This window comes from Schistocerca piceifrons, chromosome 2 (genome assembly GCF_021461385.2).
Source record: "Schistocerca piceifrons isolate TAMUIC-IGC-003096 chromosome 2, iqSchPice1.1, whole genome shotgun sequence".
NCBI lineage: Eukaryota > Metazoa > Arthropoda > Insecta > Orthoptera > Acrididae > Schistocerca > Schistocerca piceifrons.
The window spans coordinates 424,940,242-424,966,297 of NC_060139.1; the positions used below are offsets into that span (position 1 = coordinate 424,940,242).

At 41.1% G+C, this 26,056-nt stretch overlaps 1 protein-coding gene across 1 annotated transcript in view; it reads left to right on the plus strand.

Annotated features, from left to right (window-relative positions):
• The window catches only part of LOC124775442 (Down syndrome cell adhesion molecule-like protein Dscam2), a 139,940-nt gene that overhangs the window by 23,997 nt on the left and 89,887 nt on the right, over positions 1-26,056 (plus strand). The window contains exon 3 of the mRNA XM_047250274.1: positions 23,971-24,253. Within this exon, the coding sequence (XP_047106230.1) occupies positions 23,971-24,253 (283 nt within the window). The remainder of the gene's footprint in view (positions 1-23,970; positions 24,254-26,056) is intronic.

Consider the following 26,056-nt stretch of genomic DNA (forward strand, 5'->3'; position numbering starts at 1 on the left):
GTTTCTCGCGCGCTGCTGTGAAAGCAGAAGATTGTATGTGCTTGTTTCCATGGTGTTGCCTGAATTTGTGCGCAATTTATTGAAACTTCCGTTGAGTTTTCCATTGTACGTACTTACCTTCTTTGTTTTTTTATAATAGTTTGAAGCATTACGTTACATGTGAATGAGATAAAGTGGAAAATATAAGGTGGACTTATTAGTACCGTCAGGTTGTGTGAACACTTTATTGTAGCAAAATGCGTTACCTCTCACTAGTTGTTCTGTCCACTTTTTCTCACACAGAAATCGGTAAATACATTTCCCTGTGGAACAATTAGAACAAACAGGAAAGGTTTGCCAGGGAATTTACCTAAAGAAAAATGTCTAAATCAAATCACAGAGAGTCATCTTTAGACCTAACAGTATTTCAATGGAAGGAAAAAAAAGTAGTGTATTTTGCGTCAAACTTCCATGGCACTGAACAGAGCGTAGTGACAAAAAATCAGAAAGATGGAACTAAGATGACTATACTATGTCCAGTTATTGTATGTGATTACAATAAAAACATGGGTGGTGTGGATCATGCAGACAGATTACGTTCAACTTATGGTCTTGACAAGCGATGAAAGAAATGGTGGCACCGTCTCTTCTGTGGAGCAATAGAAATTGCTTTTGTCAATGCTTACGTCATCCACTGCTGAAATTCAGGCGTGCTGTGGCACTAGGGCTAATGAATGAACAGCAAGTGCCAAATCTCAAAAAGAGAATCTCTGGTAAAGATGAAATAACTCTCCCAAAGAGAACGAAGGATAACTTTTCTGTTCCGAAGGATGTACGTCTTGGCAACCGAGGAAACCATTTTGTAGTGTTCAGTTGTAAAAGAGGACGATGCGAAATGTGTGCGAAAAATAAAATTTAGTCGAGACCACATTCACAATGTAGTACATGTAAAGTGTATTTGTGCTGCAATGAAAAAAAGAACTGTTTCCTACAATTTCATGAGGTATCACTAAATATGTGATATGTATACACTGTCAAAAATGTATAGCTAAGTTACTATGCATTGTGAAGTTGCTCTAGAATAAATTTATGCGAAATTTTAAAAAAAATTCAGAAATATCATATTTCTGTTAATTAATTTTCTAATGTAAAAATATTTAATATTTATGTGGAATAAAGTACAAGTTATAAAAATTGGAGTATTTTTCTGCGCATGTTGTGATTCTGTCCATGGAGTCTGACGGTACTTCTGAGTACCAGGAGAGAAAAAAGTTGTGCAAAATAAAATAAAATTTTACAAAAAATCCTACCGTCATTTGAGGCCACAATAGCATAAATTCTGCAAAGAAAATGTTAAAAAGCAAATTTTTTCTTATGTCAGGAAACGAAGGGTTAAAGAAATACAACCCTACCTTTATAGCATTTGTAGGTTTAAAGACATCTTTTGACAATGTTGACGGGAATACACACTTTGAAGTTCTGTAGGCAGCAGAGATAAAATACAGAGAGCAAAAGGGTTCCGACAAACTCTGCAGAAAACATAGTGTAATTATAAGAGAAGAAAGAGATGAAAATGTAAGAAAAGTAGAGAAAATGGAAGGAATAGTCGAGAAGGAAGTGAAACAGATTTGTAGTGCATCTCCGATGTTATTCAACCTGTACATAGAGCAATCACTAAAGGAAAGGAGAAGTTAAGAATTATAGTTCACGAAGAAGATTTTAAAACGAAGACACAGTAAAGGATTCGGAATATCAGTTAAATGTTATGGATAGTTTATCGAAAAAATGTTATAAGAATAATATCAAAAATAATTCAAAGTTAATGGAAAGCAGTCTAATTAAATCAGGCGATGCTGGAACGTTTAGTTTAGGAAATGAGATACTAAAAGTATTACCTGAATTTTGCAAAATAAGTGATAATGGCCGAAGTAGAGAGAATATAAAATGTAGACTGTCAAGAGTAACAAAAAAATTTCAGAAAAAGTTAAATTTTATAAACACAAATTTAAATTTAAATGTACTGGAAGCTTTTTTGAAGACGATTATCTGAAGTGTATGCTTGTACGGAAGTGAAACATGGCTGACAAACAATTCTGACAAGAAGAGAACAGAAATTCTTGAGATGCGGTGCTACGGATGAATACTGAAGATAAAATGGATACCTCCAGTAACTAATGAGGAGGTACTGAATCAAATTAGAGAACAAAGAAAATTTACCTCGATCTGACTACAAAAAAGGTATCAGTTGATACGACATGTGCTGAGGCATGGTAACGGAGGGAAGTCTGGGGGATAAAAATTTTGAGGGAGACAAAGGCTCGATTACAGATTCAAATGGATGTAGGTTGCAGGGGTGGCTTGCACAGGATAGAGAAGCTTGAGGAGCTGCACCAGATGTCTTCGCATTGAAGACAACAACGACAAAGTTCGCAGCTGTTTTTAGATGTTGGTATGCATGCGTTTATAAACAGTCGATGACTTGTCCGAGCTACGCAAGATCCTCAACAGTTCCCGGTGATTTAAATTTTGCTCATTAGAGGACATAATCTTATGGTCGACTTGGACGCTCCGTCCACTGTAAATATTTACACTTACCATAAATACAAATAATTACTTTTAGTATTTTATTTGAAAATCACGCAACTTGAAATTTTGTAAAAACGTCAGAATGTAACGCAATTCATGCTAAAGCCTGCTAATCTCTTTAATGTAACGAATTGTACAGTTTTTATAATTATGTCACCCATTTTTTTCTCATGATGTAATTCGGCGTAGAACTTATTAAATTCGATTGACGTCTACAGTTTTTATCGTTGATTTTGCTTCTCCATGGCAAAACTAAGTTATACAATCTTTTCGTATTTATGCTGTACATATACAAGCATTCCATGTTTTTATATAAAATATTTACGTATCCGTTTATGATATAATTGACAATAGGGTAATACAAAGGCCGAAATCGCTTGTGTAGACTTAATAAAGCTATAAATAAGCAAAACGACCCTTGTCAAGGAGTACCGTCTTTGTTTACTAACCATAGCGTCCTGGGTTCCGGATTCGAAAGCAGCCACTGCTTAAATTTTGAATAAAAATCATCACCTATTTTGGCCGAAGACTTCCCTCATTTAGCTAACTCCCTTGTCAAAGATGGCGGAGGAGCGGACGGAAGTTCAGGGTACTCTCTTGCGCTTGTGTGTTAGCACTGTTGGTTGATGCAGGAATAACTGTGCTCGGAGGCAGCCCAACAGCAAACACAAAGAGTACGAATCGGAATGAAATTTACGTGATGGGAGGTAATTACTACTCGCATTACTGGAAGTAAAGGATGAATTCTTGTTGTAACTAAATTGGTGCCATGAACAGTTTTCCTCTCAGAGTAAGAAATATACAATGCAACGTACCAATAATGAAGTTACACAAACCGTACTTTGCAGCAAGCTTAGAGCTTAACAAAAAGTCAATTGTTCGTTTATTACACACACACACACACACACACACACACACATATATATATATATATATATATAATCCACTATTAAGTTACGCTGACACCATCAATTCACCTCTAATTTTCTGCGGTTGCCGATCACACAGTCCATCCACTAAATCTTGATGATTAGCACATATATATTTTCAGATGTCTTGCAGGATGGAATACATTTCTGCCTCTACTTATGACTGCAGTCAAAAGTCATGCTTGTAAACGAATATTGGGGTAATAATTAAAAATATTCTTGTGTCTATGATAACGCTTAATATACATGTTTTCTTGTATTTTTATCACACAAATCATTTACTACACACATTGTTGGCACACGAGTAAAAATTACACGTCCTTTTTGTGTGAAATCTAAAACATAAGTACTCTTAAGTGAGACTAAAACAAAAGTGTTAAAAAAATTGAGTTTTCTCCGGATATTGCTCTTTTGTTACGAAGATAATTTTAACACATTTCTTATTACTAATTAGGAAAAGAAAACATTCATATAAATTAAATTTTGGAGCTGGTTTACACACTTGGCACGGGAAACTGCGCATAAAAGGCGGAAGGAACAGCAGTGATCAAAGCCATGAGAATACAGAAGGCAGTGGAAACCACTGCATTAAAGGCACACACATTGTATCCACAGGACATCTGGCCTGTAATTGAAAAAGTGTCATAATGGTCTCTCCGCCAGCAAAAGATTACGGAATAGACTATCTTTTGGATCTCTGGTAGGTGGCTGTCAGGAGGGAGGTGACCATAAGAAAAAGATTGAATAACCAACTAAAAGATAACGTTCGACGAGTCGTGGCGTGGAATACCAGAAGTCTGAACGTGACAGGGAAGCTACAAAATATGAAGAGGGAAATGCAAGGCTCAGTGTAGATGTAATTAAGGTCAGTGAAGTGATATGGAAAGATATTGAAGATCTCTGATCAGACGAATATAGGGCAATATCAATAGCAGCAAAAAATTGTGTAAGGATTCGTTATGATTGTGTAGGATTCGTTATGATTAGGAGCGTAGAGCAGAGACTGGGTTACGGTGACCAATTCAGTGGTAGGGTAGTTCTCATCAGATTCAACAGCACACCAACACCAACAACTATAGTTCAGATATACATCCCTACGTCGCAAGCTGAAGAGACAGAGAAAACATATGAGGATATCGAATGGATAATTCAGTACGTAAAGGGTGATGGAAATCTAATAAACTTGCAGAACTGGAATCTGGTTTTGGGGGAAGGGACAGAAGAAAGGGTTGCGGGATAATAGATGCTAGATGGTTGGACTAACAGACGAAACAGAAAGCTAGTTCTTTTCTGCAATAAATTAATGGTAACAGCGAATACTCTCTTCAAAAACCATAAGAAGAAGAGGTATATCTGTAAAAGAAACATAACGATCAAACAAAGATTTCGAAATCAGATCCTGGACTGTAAGGCGTGCCCAGAAGTAGATATGGATTCAGATCATAATTTAGTAATGATGGAGAGTAGACCAAAGTTAAGGGAATGGTAAGGAAGAGTCGGTGTGGAAGGAAGTAGGATAATGAAATACTAAGAAATGACGAGACGCCCTTGAAGTTCTATGAGACTATAGATACTTCGATGATGAATAGTGCTGTAGGCAGTTCATTTGAAGAGGAATAGAGATCTCTCAAAAGAGCAGTCACAGAAACTGGAACGAAAAACATAGGTACTAGGAAGGTAGCTCTTAAGAAACTTTGGGTAACGAATTAAATACTTCAAAGAAGTAAGTACAAAATTGTTCAGGGAAAGACAGAAATACAGAAATAAAAACCACGTAGAAATGTAATAAATAGCAAGGGCAGAATTTCTAAGGCGAAATGGTCACAGGAAAAATGTGAAGTAATAGAAAAAGAAATCATTGTCGGAAGGAATGATTCAGCATAAAGAAAAGTTAAAACAATCTTCGGTGAAATTGAAAGCAAGGACTATAGCACTAAGAATGCAATGGGAATTCCGCTGTTAAATGAAGAGGAGAGACCGGGGAAGTAGAAAGAGTTCATTGGAGGACTCTATGAGCGGCAGGTCTTGGCTGATGACGTGACTGAAGAAGAAATTAGAGTCGATGTGGAACACATAGGGAATTCGATATTAGAATCAGAATTTAAAAAAGCTCTGGTAGACTTGAGATCAAATAAAGTAGAAGGGACAGATAACTTTCCATTGGAATTTCTAAAATCATTCGGGGAAACGGAAAGTAAACGACTATTGAAGTTGATGTGTAAAATCTACGGGACTGGGGACGTACCATCTGACTTTCGGAAAAATATCATCCACGCAATTCCGAAAATAGAAGGCCAGATAAGTGCGACGTCTATCCCACCGTCAGTTCAACTGCTCATGCGTCCAAACTGCTGACAAGAATAATATACGGCAGAACGGAAAACAAAATGGGAGATCTGATAGAGGGCTGGCTATCAGTTTGGCTTTAGGAAAGGTAAAGGCGTCAGAGAGGTAGCCGATACACAGTATACCGCGGCCAGTGGTTAACAATCTGCGACCAGACTAAGGTGCCGGTGTGCTATAAGTGTGTAGCCGACTAGAACAACGCAATTTTGTGGGCCATGGGACTGAGCACGTGAATAGAGAAATTCATCATGTACGAGGGGCGTTCAGAAAGTAAGCTCCGATCGGTCGCGAAATGGAAACGACTATGAAAATCCGATAAAGCTTTGCACAGATGTGTTGGGTAGTGTCTCTAGTATAACCCCAGTTAGCATCACGTCGCTCTTCTCATTTCTGAGCTCGCAGTGAGTGCGTAAAGATGTCTAGAAAATAGTGTCTGCCGCCAAGTACGAGGGCCTGGTGAGAAATTTCGCCTGAAGCTATGCAGCTAACATTACATAACTGTCGTGCTGTTTCGTCTTCACGACAATTCTCAGCCGCATTCTGCAGGGGCAATGAAGATGCTCCTGCATCGTTTTCAAATGGAAATGTTAGATTACCCACAATACAGTCCGCAATTGTCTCCCCCTGAGTTTCATCTATGGTCACATGAACCGCTGTCTTTGAAGACAACATTTTGACACAGACAACGAGGTGTAGGCCAGCGTGGAGAATTGGCGAAAAGCACTGGCGGCTGCCTTCTATGATGAGGCTATTGAAAAGTTGGTACAACGCTATGACAAAAGTCTAAGTCAGAACGGCGACTACGTAGAGAAGTAGCTGAAAGGTGTAGCTAATTGTTACAAGTAAAACATTTCTGATGTTCTCTGTGGTTTCAATTTGGCAATCAATCGGAGCTTACTTTCTGAACAGGCCTCGTATATTGTTAGAACTCTATTTCATGTTAGTTTGTTTTCAAGTGAGTACAGGAATTCAACAACGGACAAGAAAAAGTCACAAACAAGGAGCGTCCTGTGTCCCGGATTATCTACACTGCTGGCCACCATAAATGCAACACCCTGAAGAAAGCATCCGAATCAAGTGAAATTTACACCATGGGTTTGCAGCGATGAGATATGCAACTGATTAGAATTTCAGCGCAGACGCACATCACGCGCGCCTGTGGCGCCACCTCATAGCGCCATTTACCTAGTGGTTGTTTCACAAGACGATCAGTTATGCCTCGTAGACAACAGCGAACATCGTTTGATCAAGTATCCGAGTTCGACAGAGGAAGGATAGTGGCTTACCGAGATTGTGGATTATCATACAGAGAAATCGCTAGTCGTGTTGGACGAAACCAAACAACTGTAATGCGGATATGTGACCGTTGGATGCAGGAGGGTACGACGGACCGACGTGGTCGATCGCATTCACCTCGGTGCACCACTGCACGTGCTGATAGGCAAATTGTGCGCATGGCAGTGACGGATCGCTCAGTGACATCCCGAACCATAGCACAGCACATTGCGTCTGTAACGCATCATCCAGTGTCTGCGCGTACCATTCGACGCTGTTTACAGCAGAGTGGTCTGTCCGCAAGACATCCATTGCTTCGTCTACCATTGACGCAGAACCACAGACGTCTCCGACGCCAATGGTGTGATAACAGACGGATGTGGACGGCAGAATGGAATGACGTTGTCTTTACTGACGAGGCACGCTTCTGCCTGCAGCACCACGATGGTCGGCTTCGAGTGTGGAGACACCGTGGAGAGAGGATGCTGGACAGCTGCATTATGCACCGCCACACTGGTCTTGCACCGAGTATTATGGTATGGGGCGGTATTGGATATTACTCTCGCACGCCTCTAGTATGCATTGCCGGTACTTTAAATAGCCGGAGCTACATATCCGAGGTGCTGGAGCCAGTTGTCCTTCCTTACCTTCAGGACTCGGCCACAGCAATATTTCAACAGGATATTGCGCGACCACACGTGGCACGCATTGTCCAAAGGTTCTTCGTCAATAACCAGATTGAAGTGCTTCCCTGGCCGGCTCGCTCTCCGGATCTTTCGCCGATAGAAAACATGTGGTCCATGGTTGCTCAACGAGTGACCCAGATTACATCCCCAGCTGCCACACCAGATGATCTTTGGCAACGTGTGGAAGCTGCTTGGGCTGCTGTACCCCAGGAACACATCCAACGTCTCTTTAACTCAATGCTGAGACGTGTGGCAGCGGTGATCTCCAACAATGGCGGCTACTCTGGCTACTGATTCTGGCAGGAACCACATGTCACAGACGTCTGTAAACGTAATCATTTGATATTTGGTCAACATGTTATCTACAAAAAAAATTTTGTTGTGCTACCTCTTGTCTTTCTTGGTGTTGCATTTACGGTGGCCAGCAGTGTAGTTGATGGCACGTCGTTTCCATGTATAGGGTAATTTCTAAACCCCCAGACCATATCGGTCTTGTGGGTTGCAGCAATTTAAGGAACCAAATAAACTTGTTACCTTCCGAGAGGTTACTCTTTAGATACGAACGCTGCCACAAGAATTTTATGGTGCATACCTTTAACGCCTTGTCGAACGATGCGATAAGTCTTAAAGTTTACAAGTGGAGAATGTTGAAAAGGAAAGTAAATTTCAGGAGTACACGGAGCTCTGATGTCTCTATTCCACTCTCGGACTTATTTATTGACTCACCGTCGTGTAAGAACCAAAAGGGAAAAGTTGGAAGACCAAGAGAGTGCTTGGAATAAAAAGGGTATAAGACAGAGTTAATATTTCTCACCCCTAACGTTCAATAAACACATAAAAGAAATTAAGAAGTAAATAAAAGAAAGTTTCAAGAGTGGAATTAAAATTCAGAGCGAAAGGATATCAGTGATAAGATTCACTGATAGCAATTCCATTGTCAGTGAAAGTGAGAAATAATTACAGTGCTTGTTGTCTGGAATGAACAGTTTAATGACTAAGGATTGAGAGTAAGCCGGAAGAAGACAAAAGTAATGAGAAGTAGCAGGAATGAGAATAGTGATAAACTTCTTTTGAATTGGACGCAGTTAAGGAATTCTGCTACCTTGGAAGCAAAATAATCAATAACGGACGAAGCAAGGAGGACATAAAAAGCAGACTAGCACAGGCAAACACGACATTCCTGATCAAGAGAAGTCTATTGATATCAAACATAGGCTTTAATTTGAGGAAAAACAATTTGAGTATTTTCGTTTGGAGCAACACCGGAACCTAAAAGAAAATCGAGGTGTTCGAGATATGATGTTACAGAATAATGTTGAAAATTAAGTGGACTGGTAACGCAAGGTATGAGAAGGTTCTCCAAAGAATCGGCGAAGAAAGGAACAGGTGCAAAAGCTTGACAAGGAGAAGGGACAGGATGACAGGAACATTTTAAGACGTCAGGGAATAACTCCTACTGTGTCATAGAGAGCTGTAGAGGGCAAAAACTGTAGTGGAAGACAGGTATTGGAGTACAAATAACTGAGATGAAGAGGTTAGTCCAGGAGAGGAATCTGAATTGTTATAACGGGTGTGTCGAAAAGAATCATCCGATTTGGCACGTGTATATTTATGAAACTAATAAACATATACAACGAATTTTGCTTTAGATGAACGGGAAACTCAAAAAGTATTTTTTCATACCTTTTCATAGGTATTTAATATGCTCCCCTTGAGATTCACGGAATATGTCAATGCGGTGTTCAAATTGTTCCCACACTTCAGCGAGGATGTCTTGAGTTACAGCTTCCACAGCTGTTGTTATGCGATTGGTTATTGTTGGTAACTGAGGCACATAAACAGAGTCTTTTATAAACCATCACAATAAATAGCCACATACAGTTAGGACCGGTGACCTTGGACGCCAGTAATGTAAGGCTGAATCATTTGATACAGTGTGACCGATCCATCGTCCAAAGCCTTTGATTTAGAAATTCCCGCACTTCCAGATGCCAGTGTGGCTTTGTCCCATCCTGTTGGTAAATGAAGTTTTTCGAATCAGTCTCCAACTGTGGGAAAGGAAAGTTCTTCAGCATATCGAGATATGTGCATCCTGTAACAGTGTTCTTGTCAAAGGAAAATGGACCATACACCTTTACCAGTGGAACTGCATAAAAAATATTAAATTTTTCAGAGTCCCTCTCATGTTGTACAACTTAGTGTGGTTGTTCCGTTCTCCATATTCTCACATTATGACGATTCACCATTCCATTTAAATGGAATGTTGCGTCGCCACTCAACACTAAAGGTAGAAGAAAACTGTCATCCTCCATCTTGCCAAGAACGAAATTACAGAACTCCACACGTTGTTGTTTGTCATCTTCACGAAGAGCTTGCATTAGCTGAATTTTGTATGGTTTCATGTGTAAACGACGACACAACATACGTCAGACTTACATTGGGGGCATGCTGAGCTGTCGAGCTGCACGGCGAACGGATTTTTGCGGACTCCTTATGAAACTATAGTGGATGCGTTCGACGTCTGTGTCAGACACGTGGGGACGGTCCGGCGATTTGCCTTTACACAAATAGCCTGTTTCTCGGAATTGTTCATTCCATCGTCTAATGCTCTGTGCTGTAGAAGGTTCCACACGATACCTAGTACGAAAGTCACGCTGAACAGTTATTAATGCGCAAAACATAGAACACAAACCGCTTTCTGTTGTCTCGACACCATTTTTACTAGCACTGAAGTGGGCGCACACTGCTGATACCTATCGCGAACCGTATAAAACTTTAGAGGCAGCTATTTCCAACAGTTCATTGTTCACGCACGTATCTCAAGTAACATAATAATTATGATATTTTTAAATCGGATGATATTTTTTGATACACCCTGTATTACTCTGAAGTAACATGTACGCCAAGATCGCTTGTAAATGTTATTGTTGATTACGGTTTCGACAGATCTGTGCTGTCGTCATCAGATCTTGTAACACATTAACAGAAGTTCATGATCTTTATAAACTTGCAGCTCACGTTGTGATGTATGTCCTTTTACAATAAAAGGTAGCAAGAAACATTAATGTGTCAAACATAAGATCTCATTAATATAAAAAAGATATCATGTGCTGACATCCAAGTGCACTCGTTTGCACTAGTGTGGTGTGCATATATATAAATCAACTGAAGCGACTTCTCATTAATTAGTACAAGAACATATTTATCTCCTGCCGAATCGTAAGAGTAAACTACTCTTCGTCTGCGGAACTCATTTGGCGCAAGCGGTTTGGCCTCTGCCACCCCAGGCAGCCTACCTCGCAGGGGCTGTCGGGCAGGCCGGCCCAGCGAGACGCAGCAGCGCCGCCCAGCCGGACACATTAAGGCCAGCTCCGCCCAGACGCCGTAACACGCGCCGCTCTCCCACCGACTGACCGGCCCTCCCCCGTCCCCTCCTCCCTGAATAATTCATGTCGGCAGGTACTCATTTTCTTTTACGCGCTGCCGCTGTTGCTAGTCTCCCAATAGCACAGCTGCTGAACGACTGCAGCACGGACCGGCGAGAACGGCCGAAGTGTTTTCCGATAAGACACAGCAATCGAACACTACTAATGTCGGTAATGGCACACGTGAACTGGTGCAGTCACGTGTAACGTGAACAAGAGCGTGACAGTTACAGGAACACCTCGAGATACCGTTCGCGTTTGTTTTGTGAGAAACAAATGCCTTTCTTTCTCTGCTGCTATTTCTTCCACCTTCTTCATTAAAATATGTCAAACCAGATTTTTATTTAGTTCTAAATTTTTCTTCAGGTGTACATGTTTCAAGCTCCCATTTTTTCTTGATATCTTGTATTCTTATCCTTCAGAAACAATATCTTACTTCCCTTTGTTCTATTAACATATTCAACCCATCTATATTGTTGTACGCAACATTTTCCACGGTCTCTGAAGCCAGACTTAATTGTCACGTACGATGATATGTCGGCCATATATTTTTCTTATGAAGTAATACTCCAGCCATATGAAGATAATGATAGTGAAGCTGAAAAAACGCCCAACATACATCATATATTTGTATTAAAAATTGAGGAGATTTCGGTCTTCTCTACTTCAGTTTCTGCACGGCGTGAATTCCGTGCCGTACAGCTTGTTACTCCATAAATCAAAAGTACATGCTCACATATTTAACTTAATAGTATTTTGCTGTGAGGCAAAATTAAGTAAGTCTCCCTTCCTCTTATTGATATTTATAAGACACTGACACAAGGGAGCAACAATTACTAGCAATCAATATTTTAGGCTATCACTTTTTCCCACTACTTTGACATTGTCCTCCATGAGGATCTGTTCAACTATAGCTTACTACCACCACAGATTACCAGTAATCTGTTTTGCATATTAAGGTTTTTGTCCGCCGCTAACTCCGCTATATTGACACTTTTAGTATCAAATTAACTACTCCTGGGTGCCATAGCATATGTCTTACTAACCTGTCCTTGCAAGGATTTTCCTGCTCCTTTTAGTACATCTTCACTTCATAACTTACCTGTCTACGTAATTTTCACCATTCTTCAAAAACACCACATTTAACATGTTTCCCGTTTCTTCTCCTCCAGATGTCGCCGGATCCACGTTTTGCTTCCAGTGAAAGTTGTACTCCATATGTATACATTCAAGAATCTTTTATTCAACTCTACAGCAATGTTTGGTACCAATATGGTTCCTGTCTAAGTATCCTTTCTTTACCTGGGTCAACATATAACTGATATCTTCCTTCTCTCGGCAATCCTGAGTAACTATCCTTACTAGATAGACGAATTCTTTTACTAGACAGACGAATTGTATCACTTCTTCTACAACATGGTATTTCGCAATATGTTAAAAATATCTCTTTTCAACTTTCTAGTACTCAGTGCCATCTTCCTCTTAGTTTCGATTATTGTTATTACACACATCAAAAAAAGTTTTGTATCACCTCGGTTCCGAGAGTTCTGGAACCTGCACAGAAAATTGGAATAGAGATCAACATAAACATCATTTCTGCCACTTTTATTGCTCATGAGAAACACACATTACCTTTTGTACCACCATTAAGCAAGACCTTCAGAGGTGGTTGTCCACATTGCTGTACACACAGGTACCCCTAATACCCAATAGCACGTCGTCTTGCACTGATGAATGGCTGTATTCGTCGTGGCATACTATCCACAAGTTCATCAAGGCACTGTTGATCCAGATTGTCCCACTCCTCAACGGCGATTCGGCGTAGATACCTCAGAGTGGTTGGTGGGTCACGTCGTCCATAACTGCCTCTTTTCATTCTATCCCAGGCGTGTTCGGTAGGGTTCATGTCTGGGGAACATGCTAGCCACTCTACTCGGGCGATGTCGTTATCCTGAACGAAGGCATTCACAAGATGTGCACAAAGGGGGCACGAATTGTCGTCCATGAAGACGAATGCCTCGCCAATATGCTGCCGATATGGTTGCACTATCGGTCGGAGGATGGCATTCACGTATCGTACAGCCGTTACGGCGCCTTCCATAACCACCAGCGGCGTACGTCGGCCCCACATAATGCCACCCCAAAACATCAGGGAACCTCCACCTTGCTGCACTCGCTAGACAGTGTGTGTAAGGCGTTCAGCCTGACCGGGATGCCTCCAAACACGTCTCCGACGATTGTATGGTTGAAGGTATAGGCGACACTCATGGATGAAATCCTGAGCGGTCCATTAAGCATGTTGCTGGGCCCATCTGTACCGCACTGCATGTTGTCGTGGTTGCAGAGATGGACCTCGCCATGGACGTCGGAAGTGAAGTTACGCATCATGCAGCCTGTTGCGCACAATTTGAGTCGTAACACGACGTCCTGTGGCTGCACGAAAAGAATCATTCAACATGGTAGTGTTGCTGTCAGGTTTCCCCGAGCCGTAATCCGTAGGTAGCGGTCATCCATTGCAGTAGTAGCCCTTGGACGGCCTGAGCGAGGCATGTTATCGACAGTTCCTGTCTCTCTGTATCTCCTCCATGCCCGAACAACATCGCTTTGATTCCCTCCGAGACGCCTGGACACTTCCCTTGTCGAGAGCCCTTCCTGGCACAAAATAACAATGCGGACGCGATCGAGCCGCGATACTGACCGTCTAGGCATGGTTGTACTACAGACAACACGACCCATATTCCTCCTTCCTGGTGGAATGACTGGAACTGATGGGCTGTCTGACCCCTCCATCTAATAGGCGCTGCTCATGTATCGTTGTTTACTTATTTGAGCAGGTTTAGTGAAATAACAGTCAAAGGGACTGTGTCTGTGATGCAATATCCACAGTCAACGTCTATCTTCAAGAATTCTGGGAACCGAGGTGATGCAAAACATTTTTTTATGTGTGTATTATTACTGTTATCAGCAGCGGCAGTAATGATTAAACCATTCGTGCTCTGATTTGCTATGCCATCAGATGTACCAGGTACCTCTTCCTCGGTTATCCAACGTTCCTTTTCCTGTTTTTGGCTTGTACACTGTGGGGCAAATATAAGTTACCTGGAGTACAGGGTTCCATGCTACAAAAAAGAAGAAACATAGCAGAGGAAAGGAAACCTAACCTGACTATAGCAGGTGTTGAAAGTGGCCACCATTCGTCTCTTGGCACTTTTGGGCCGTGGCCAGCAAGTTGCTGAATGCGGATCGAAGCTGGACTACTGGAATTGCTGCAGTCTCATCCGAAATGTCCTTCTGTAGCTTGAAGACTATGAGGGTTGCTGCGATACACCTTAGACATGAGAGCTCCCCACATAAAGTAATCGCACACTTATAGATCAGGTGATCTAGGTAGCCAGGTAAGACCGCGACCAGAGTGACCTCTGGTAACAACTCTGTCAGGCGTGAAGATTGTGTAAATGTGTTCCAAGGTGCGGCAGGCTGTATGGACAGTTGTGCCATCCTTCTGGAAGCAACTGTAGCTCTTTTCCTCCTCTGTTAATTCTGCTACAAATGGTTTCAAAATGTTGACAACGTAACGCACCGAACTTCCGAGCCACTGTTATTTGCCCACCCTGTAGTTTAGCAATATATCTCAGGTTCCGGTAGCGTTCATTTTCGTCACATATTACTGCAATTTCTATCATTTATTATTGCTACGTCAACGTTAAATATCTTTATTTCTCTTCTGATGTCTTCACTTCCCTTCGCAAGCAGAAGGGTACAGCATGCCACGTTTTTAAGAAATCTCATTTCTGCACTTTCTGATTTGTTTCTCTGTTGCTTCGTTGGTTTCCAATGCTTACAATGTAAAACAATGTTCCCAATAACGTTCCTTGTAAAATTTGGGAAATACCTCCTGTCTGATATTTCGAAAGTTTTTATTGATAATGTAATGTATTCTATGCAAAGTGTGTTGTTCATCCATTCAATAGATCTAAGCATTACTTACTTTCACCCAGAAGGGCAAGTTCTCTCCGAAACTTAAAGTTACTGTCCAAAGCCCAGCACGTCCGTAATCTAAGTTAAAGGGCAGTGATGCCGTTTCGCAATCTAGTTTTATAGCTCCCACGTGGTCCTGGCAGACCTTGTAACTCGTCTGTCACTCTACTTAAGCCCTACTCGTCTCTGGGTTGTGAGCAACTCATTCCACCAAACATTGCTACACGTTTTCTCTAGATTCACAACTAATTGTGACAAGTACGTACCTAATGAATACCAAAGACAGGTTCTTGATTTATTGGGGTTGAACACTTTCTGTATATTGTGCTTCATACGAACAACTGAGCGCTGAAAGCGGCCCCTACTGAATGAAAATGGTCTGTGTAAACATAGAAAATTTGCGCAACTGGTCATGTCCATTTTTAAATATTATGAAGTACTGCTATCATTCTAGTACAGTTATAAAAATCATATAGAAATAAACACGTTACGAAAAAAGGAAACCTAGGAACAGTATGGAGCAGCGCGCTTCGTTACAGGATCATTTAGTAATCGCGAAACCGTTACGGAGATGATAGATAAACTCCAGTGGAAGACTCTGCAAGAGAGACGCTCAGTGTCTCGGTACGGGCTTTTGTATAAGTTTCAATAACATACCTTCACCGAGGAGTCAAGCAGTATATTGCTCCCTCCTACGTATATCTCGCGAAGAGACCATGAGAATAAAATCAGAGAGATTAGAGCCCACACAGACGCATACCGACAATCTTTCTTTCCACGAACAATACGAGACTGGAATAGAAGGGAGAACCAATAGAGGTACTCAAAATACCCTCCGCCACACACCGTCAGGCGGCTTGCGGAGTATGGATGAAGAATCAGATGTATGGAGATGTTTACTGATATTATTCCTGTCGTGGACGATAGCCTTTAAATATACGTCGAGTCCTTCGGTCTCAAACAGCCGACACATTTACTAAAATTAAACTCACTAAGGCTGGAGACACATGAGCAGAATATTTCCGCAATAGAGACGTACTGTAGTGGGATGTAGAGTACTCAACGTGGAAAGACAATTATCATCTCATCTACTGTGTCCCAAAATTCGTTTTTTGTAGTTGAATCAAATCTACACCCATTTCTGTTTCTCAATAGAACATTTACTCTTAGAGTAAAAAATTAAAAACCACAGTTTTTGGATTCTCGTGTTTTCTCTGTTTGCAGTCTTCTTCATTAGATTCTGAGGAAACTATTCGATAAAAAATTTACTCTTCATCTTATAGGCTCACATCACGGCTTGATATTGAACTGGCCCCCTTTTCGTAGTTGATTACAGTTATTACGATATTTCTAAAATAAGTAACCCAAGTCACATATTTCAAACCGTTTAAGTGAAAAGTATAATCACTTAACAGTTCACGTTTGGTGCATTTTAAGTCATAAAATCGTGCTTACAAAACGTGGTAATATATTGAAATCACCTTAAGAGATGTAAGGATGCCCACACCTCATTCTGTCTTTGAGTAAATAGGTGACAAATATTGGAAGTAGGCTGCTACTGGGTACAACATGCCATACCTGAGGCTACCAACCATGCTTACCAATAGATTTTCTCTCTCTACACGAATGCTTTTCAAAATCTACAAATAATCTACAGCAAATGGCATGCCATCCAGTATCTTTCTTGTATCTCTTCTTGTAATTCATCTGTCCTTATGTCTAAAATACAAGGCCTTTCCACTACCTCCGCTACCAAAATTCCTGTGTCGAATTTCTCTATGTCTAGAGGACACGCTGTGGAAGACGCTTGTCTAGACAGACACAGAACTGAGAGTCCAATAGTGCGTGCTGTCAATCAATCTCCCTCCCACATTGACTGCCTATAAGTCAGCTAGCCCCTCTTCGCACACCTTCCACACTGACCGTCCGTGTGAACTGCCCACATGATTCTCTTTGCCGATAGCGCTGCGGCCGCAGACACACTATTTCCGTCTGGCGGCTGGCAAGCGGCGAAATTCCGCAGCCACAGACTTTCCACTCCTTTTGGACTGCGGCATCCACACCGGGTGCAACAACAGTGAGTCCTTTCACCCCGCATCTGCCGTTCCACAAACATTCTGCTCGTGTGAAACTAGCCTCTAGGATCTCGATTGCCCAGTAGGTTTGATTCTTACGCTGTTTACAATTAGGAAATGTTTGTATAGTTTGCAAATAGCAGATCCACACTTCGGAAGTAATAAATCGTACAGCTTGTACGATGCATCACTTTCGGGGTAATACACCTACACTCAGTGACTGGAGCCGCTGTATTCGTATTCCAGACAGTACACTCGACCTACTACTATCTTAGTATGGACATTCTATCAAGGACATTTCTTAATTGTACAGATCTTTCGTCACAAAATACGCATATAAAAGCTAAAGTTATAAATAGTGGAGTAATACAGTTACGAAGATGGAATACCCTGCGTGCATACAATCAGTGCTGACTAAATATGAATCGAGAAAACGAATTGCAAAACAGGGAATCAAGCCGAGATACTTGTTTTTCACGTGTATTGAGTTACTACAGCGAGCTATCATTGTGAGCGCCACACCAGAGAAGGAATAGATATGCAGGCAAGTTTGGATTTTCCAAAGCATCGAAGCATACAGTGTGGCCTGAAAAGCTTGTAAGAGTGTGGCAGGGAAGGTTGTGCAGAGAAATAACTGTTAAGAAAAAAATCCGATACGTTGCGCCTTTTCCGAGTTATTTAGTATTTAAGTTAGCCAATCAGGTCGTTGCGCACGCAATCTCAAGCATTTACGCGCGCTAAAATGCGGTAATGCACAGACATCTGTGGGTCCGTTAGTTATCTCTTGATCAAACGCTCATTAGCAGTTGAACTGTGCCTTTTTCGGAAGTGATAAATTTAAGCTATGTAAGCAAAAGCTAAACTTGTTAGACTGAGGAAACGAAACGAAGAACACGTTTGGCAGGCTGTTTGAATTTGTGCGTGGCGACGACCTGATTGACTAACTTCAATGCTAAATAACTCGGAAACGGCGCAACGTACCGAGTTTTTTGTTAACAAAAATTTCTCAGCACAATATGCTCTGCAACACCATTACAGGGTTTTAGACTGTTTCTCACCATCCTGTATTGACACTGTTCTGAAAAGTATATGCTGTTTTGGTTATGAATAACATAAAAGGGGGTGCCAGATCCTGACTCCTTATAACGAAAATCACAGGTCTCGAGTTCAGAGCTGCAGCTGACCAATGGCTTTGTTAAAAGCTGATTCATGCTTAGGGCACTTTTGTTTGTAACATATAAACGCTATAGATAAGTCCCTCCGCAACGGAAGTGGCATGTCGTGATGTGAAAGGTAGGTGTGGCGGTCGAACTGAGCGGCTCCTTTGCGTGAACGGCACGCAGTGAGTGGCTAGCCTTAGCACGGTACACATCGACGGTGCTAAGAGAGGCAATTGGAAGCTGCATTAGAAGGGATTTGCCTCTAATGTGGATCAGGCTATTGTTCGGTATTCATGAAATAATGGAAATGGCTCTAATATGTTGAAAATCCGAAGCCACGAAGAGATTTTATAGAGCATTCGCACATCAAGAGTCGTGAGGACAGTTAGCTGCCATGTCGCCTGCCACTAATCTTCGCCACTACTTCACAGACTTCATACATTCAGTTACGTAATGTATATTGGCATGTACCAGTTAATTTGTGTGTTGTTTCAATAATAATCACATAAAACTTCAATTCGTGTTCGAAACCGTATCTTCAATGCTGATCACGAATCTACGAAGGGTCCTCCTCACCTGTGCTACTAAAACCGAGTATCCTGATTTAAATGAACAATTCTGGCGTTCAGGTGTTTAAAAGTGATTTTTGTCTAAAATAAAAGGAGTAGCAAAAGTTAAGGTAAGAGTAAAATTTGGATGCTTTGTTTATGGACTACTCGAACTGAAATTGTTAATTAACCTTAATTATTTAAAAGCTAAAACCACAAAAGTGAAGTTGGATAGGTTTTTGCTAAAGTATCCTTAGTTTATTACAAAATATAGTTTTGTAGAATTACAGTGCAAGATTGTATAAATATTACTGACAAGAATACCTGCTGCACAGGAACAAATACGTATAAATCTTTAATGAACCGATTTGCGGTAGTAATATTGGAAGTGAAGTTATGCACATTTACAAAGATCTTTAATGAACCGATTTGGGGTAGTACTATTACAAGTGAAGTTATGCACATTTACAAAGATAGTGTAGTTTTGGTACCTATCATGAATGGTTCCTTTTGAAGTTAATTAAGCCCAGTGTTGCAGTTTATTACCTTGCAAAGTAATTTAAGTTAATGATTAACTGTTAGAGGCTGTTTTCCTTTCGCAATAATCAAAGAACCTACGGTAGTGAAACTATACCAGTTTACGGGCCCCATCATATTGTCCTCCTCATACAAAAATGAACTATTACTGTTACTAAAGAATACTGCTATGTACAGAGGGGCTTAAACAGTGTATTTAAGATAAAATAAATGTCGTGTGACTAGAGTCTCCCGTCGGGTAGACCGTTCGCCGGGTGCAAGTCTTTCGATTTGACGCCACTTCGGCTACTTGAGCATCGATGATGATGACGATTAGGACAACACAACACCCAGTCCCTGAGTGGAGAAAATCTCCGGCCCAGCCGGGAATCGAACCTGGGCCCTTAGGATTGACATTCTGTCGCGCTTACCACTCAGCTACCGGGGGGGGGAGGGACTGTATTTAAGATGTTATCCATTTTTATTTGTGTTATTCAAGTCAGTCAAGATAGAAGCCCCTCACGTCCAAAATTAGTTCTGCACTTCATGCAATGATGTTTCAATATTTTGATTAAGTAATGCTACTGATTTGGGCCGTCATTAGTGTGAGCTAGGTGTAATTTTGCTCCCCATAATTTACTGGTGTTTGTGTAGTTGGTAAATGCTGTTACACACACTACAGAATACGGTGTGTCAATTTGTATCCTGTTTGCTATTCAAAGGGAAATCTCAACAAAAGTAACTTCAATAACTAATATCGAATTTTCTCAAATATATATTTCCAAATTAACGTGCCTAATTAGACTGACAACATTTTCTTCATTTACTTATAATTCTACCATTTCCGTTAACTCACAAGGTTTGGTTTTACTGTTAACTTCACAAAATTCGAAATTATAGTCCGATGCCCTTTTCCATTAGACACACGCACGCTCGAACTTTGAAATCCTCTCAGAGGGTAACAATAGCGTGTTTCACGGCCCGTTAGTGTTTTACGTAGCTTTTCCCGTTACAGAACTGAAGTTTCAGTCATTAGGGAATAGTGTTATAAACTCTAGCGTGATAAGGACAATGAACAAAACTTTTGTCACCAAATTACGCCAGTCCTGTGTAACATCGCCTCTAGCCTCAATTCGGCGAGGAAGACCAGTCACAAGTTTCTTCAGGTGTGCCATATCCAGCTGAAGCGTGATTAGATCCCGTAGAGCTATCAAATTCTACGCATGTTGATCGATAATTTTCACTCGCTATTCCAAAAAACAGTCTTAGGCAATTTCTTTGGGACTAAGATAAAGTGATTTAGTGGGGACATGGAGGTGCAATACGGTGCCTGCAGCCCTGTGAAGATGGGTGTTGTTATCCGAGAAGACGGAATAGTCCAAAGCATACACACCATGGAAATGTGGCAGAAAGAGCAACACTTGGTCATCAAGAGTACTGGAATAAATGTCCTGTTTCTAGTCAACGGTTCTAGTCCGAATTAATGTTACCAATTCATAGTACTAAAACCACTCCAAAAGCGCCATAGAACCACTTGCGATCTGATCTACACCTTCCACACATTGCTGATTAAACGCCTTATTGGGCCCTCAGTGAATTCGACGCCTTGCAGCATTTGAAAAGAGGCGTAGTACTGACTCCTCATGCCACACTGTACGCATCCTGTCAGCTACTGTCGAATTCACGTTTCGTTTGGCCCGTTGAACATATGTAGCTTTATATTCTGCTGTCAACAATGGGCGTTTACGAGGCCAAATGATTATTTCATGCAGTTCCTTCCGCAATAGATAGACCTGCTTTCACTGAGACCAGAAAGTCTTGCCGGGTTTGGAACCGATAGTCAATTACAAGGTGTGACACTCGCCTCCTGCCCTTTCTTTTAGGGTCTTTTTACGATTACTTTTCTTTCGTAGTGCTACTTGGCTATGAGCAATTATTGTAGACACGGTGGTTACTCCCTTTAGATACACCAACAAACCGGGCAACTTTATTCACAATTTTATTATGAGCACTTCTCTACACCATACTCTGTCCTGCCATTCTGTCACGTTTCCGTATCCACATGTCTTAGTGCGCCGATTCCATTCAGCCGACTGGGACATACACGCCGCTTCACTGCCATCTCTTACGTGAGCGATTGAGGGCCACATAACGACCCCCATCTACAATGCTCCAAAGCAGCCACTGTGCTCTTTTGGGAGGGTGACTAGTGTTTTGTCCAGTCGTCTTGTCAATAAGCTTGACGTCGGACACAACGGCGTTGCATCTATTAATGCCAGAGGAGATACGATAACAGGATAGCCCGTCCTCGAAAATAGTGGAGTAGTGGCGATTATCGCTCAAGCTAATTTGAAATTGTAATCTTACTTGTGTTCTCACCTCCGTCTGAATAGGCCTTGGATGGCCCAGCGGCACCAACCGACAGCCGTGTCATCCTCAGCCGATAGGCGCCAGTGAATTGCGGATATGGAGGGGCACGTACTCAGCACACCTCTCTCCCAGCTGTTGTCAGTTTTCGCGCAGCCGCTACTTGTCAATTAATTTCCTCAATTGGCTCCACAAGGGCTGAGTGCACCCCGCTTGCCAACGTCTCTCGGCTGACCCAGACGCTCACCCATCCAACTGCTAGCCGAGCCTGACAGCAAACTTCGGTGATATGACGGGAACAGGTGTCGCCAATGCGACAAGGCCGTTGGCCAATGTTCTCGTCTACTCTTTTAAGATTCTGTTCTCATTTCATATTAGTCAAAATAATTGGTGTATAGTAATGTTTGATAAATATTTGCGAACAGTACACACAAAATATTTTTACGCAACTTTTGTATTGTTGGTCTCCATGTAAAGTTTATCGAAATCAGACGACTTAAAGTTGTGATCATCGTACCTAATTCATCTCGACTTTTTTGTTCTACAAATAGAATTTTCGAATTTTTGCCATTATAAAATTCAGTTTCTTCCCTTTTTATACAACGAACATTAATTTACTTACTTTCAATGACAAAGTTTTACTTTAGGCCGCAGAACCAAACTATACGACTGAAAAGGCTTACTGCAGACCTGAACTATACCTAACTTAACGATATATACGCTCACCATTTACACATTTTAATGAGTCACAGCAACTGTTTATATGGCATTGATTTGCAGTTTAATTTTTTATATGAAATAATGTTTTTAGACATTATAATTTCACAGTGAGATCAAAAAAGCAATATTAATAGCTGGTCTGGATGTGCTAGAAACACGCAGATAAGCATCTTAATACAACTGCTGTATTAATTCAAAAAGAAAATGACGAAATAAATTTAGCGATAGTGTATCGTAACACGCAATGAAGAGACTGAATGAAACGAACTCTCGTACCTATACAAAATTACTAGTTACATAAGAGGCATTCGCCTTGAAATGGGACCCTTACCAGCTATTTAAATGAAGCGAGTCAACTCACTGACGCTCAGGCACTTCCTTAGTCCAGCAACTAATAGTGTTTGCATATATGGATACGGTGAAGAGTACCAGTTCAATGTAGAAAATAAAATACTCAACATTTTTAATTCGTTAGTGGAATTTGTTGTTGTCAGGATGATTCTTTAGGTACTCGGGATGTTTCTATAATGAATGTGAAAACTAGCAATTGGTCATTTTCAATACTTACTGAGACAAGTAGATGAAAACATTGTCACTACAACATTCCCTATCACGACCATTTCACACCACACTTTATCCAGAGCACTTCAAAAGCTTTCCAGTACAAAAACTACTGCATAACAAAGAGCAAATAACCACTACACAACATACCATACGTTGTTACTCTTATAAATGCGGAGTACGACTAAGCTACCTTCGGCGCACACCGCTGGTATTTATGACAAACTGAATTTAATATACGGTACTTACAAGCGGTGAAACTAAATGAACAAAGTGCGTTATAGGTTCTCAAAAGGTCTGTAAACCATATTTACGACGGTAAAAAGTTTAAATAATACCAAAAAACAATAAAAGTGTTCAAAATGTTTAACATACAAAAGATGTTTATTTTTTACAAAATTGCAATTTTTATGCATGCGACATTTTCACAACTAGGTTATGAAATGTTAAGCAGTGAATAATCAAATATTGCTGAGTGCAGTACGGAACAGATCTGGAAATTTACAAGTAAACCTTGCTGCTTTGAAAAAAACTCGTTAAATTGAAATTAAATCGCGTGTTTTTAACATGCTAATGTTCTTTAAAATGTGTTTTTTGGGCTATTTTAACACGTAATTAATAGTATGGTTATCATCTTGTGACTTTATCTTCGGTTGTCGAACTACATAAACCAACCTAAAAGTAACGTAACTTGAAAATTAGCTTCGTGTACCTCATATGTTATCTGGTATAAATCTGGTATCGTACGATTCAAGAGATCAGTTTCCCCTTATTATGATCTGTTACAACCCCCAAGCGCAAACTTCGGGTCTGTCACAGGACCGGATTAACAGTAGTCAGTGCGCCAAAGATGCAAGTGATGGTCGATCTTTATTCTCTCTTCTAGACGCTCACAGCACGCGTGCTGACGGCTACTTTGCCTACAGGTGGTACCGGGGCCGCGGCGGGCAAAGCGTTGCTGTGGCGACGGACGAGCGCGTGATCCAGGTGGGCGGCAGCCTGTACCTGCGCAGCGCCCAGCTGGAGGACTCTGGCCGCTACACCTGCGTCGTCAACAACAGCGTGGGCAGCGAGCGCGCCTCCACCTCGCTGCTCGTCACCAGTGAGTACGCCGTGCGCGCAACGCACAACCGCGGCCTTTTTAGTACCTCTGTCGTACATTTTTGTAACTAATATGCTGTTAAATCAACTGGAAGCCCATAAATCGATAAATACACGGAATAAAAGTAACAGCACAGAAGACAATGAAACGTAATGAATTTGACTATTTTAGTCCCACCTGTCGAAAACCACTGTGACAGCTCGCCATTTTACACTGACGGAAATGAAAGGATTACACCATGAAGCACTGTCTTACACGGATCTGAACTAAATATTTTCAGTTGTTCTTTTAAATAAGATGTTAGAAAGCGTCTATTGGCTCGCTCAAACACTAATACCTTAGCTAATAACTCGGAAAGTGGGAAAAGACGATATTTCTACTTATTATTATAAGGCTGCAACACTCCAACTAAAATATTAGGGTCAGTGTAACATTACTCTTTATCTCTGTTGTATTCTCCAACAGTTTATTGAACGTAACTTCTTCTACAATACAATAGCTGGCTGTACAATAGATGTAGACGTCCGTCGATCTAGCCGGAGATGTGGTTCCTCTCGGTCGGCTGGTACTTAGATCGGCATTGCAGTACAGCGGCTTCGGTGATATCTTCTCGGAGACTCTGCCATAGCGGTTGCCATTAGCAGCGGACGAAGACTGGTCTGCCTTCGACCGGCCGGGCCTATATAGTGAGCTGGAGCCAATAGAAACCCAGCGTAGGAAACCGTGGCAGGATATGTCGCGGCGACCTCTGCAAGGAAAGGTTCTTATTAATCGACTGGAATCTTCGGCGTTTTTACCTGATGTCTTCGCCTGTTTGGCTGTTGGTTTGTTTCCCTCATAGCGTGGCTGTTATGCGGTGCTGCCTGCCATTTAGGGGAACCCGATGGCAGACAGTACAATCTCCAAATCGGTTACCCCAGTTGGCCAATCATAACTAGTAGATCTCGTCAATTCGTAGATTTGAAGATTATGTGTTCCTACAGTAGCGCATTGTGATGCAAACAACGAAGGTTTTAACTAACAACAATTAACTACGAATCAAGAAAAGGTACCGTTTATCACGGTATAAGTGTATATGTATGTGTGTGGGTGTGTGGGCTCTTTATCACGGGATAATTATATATTTTTGTTTTTATAATTATATTTTATGATTTTTGTTGGGGAGGCTTCAAATATTGTGTGTTGGCATGAGGCTTTTCACTAACTTATACCGCGATAACTCTCGCACGGACATCGGCTGCCCCGAAGTACGTACGATATAATATTTTTTAAACACAACGTGCGACTCACCGCTTTCTAATAAATAGTTTGCGTGGGCGCTGCTATTTAGAAAAGAAAATATGCGTTTTCTTACGCAAACTGTGATTATTAATATGGGTCTCAGGGGCTACTGGTTATTTATGTACCAAATTACATAAAGATTAACTGAGATATTGCGGAATGTAATGATTTTCAATATATCTTGTTCATTATTTGCGAGACAAAACTGGAGACAATCTCGTCTGCCGTTAGGCGGCCAAAATGAAACATACTGAATTCATTCAGTGCTGTGAATTTTGGTAAATGAAATTAATTTTAACTTCGATATTAATGAAAGATCAAAATTGAGAAGTCTCTCGCATTTACATTTCATAACATCAATCGTCAGCGTAATGGCCGACTAAATCCTGCTAGGGGAGATGAGCTCCCTGCACTACGAAGCTCTACAAAAAATTTGTTAATTATAATTAATGGTTGTGATCATGAGAGGAGACAACTAAGTCAATAAATCACACTTTCTAATAACAATTATTATTATATATT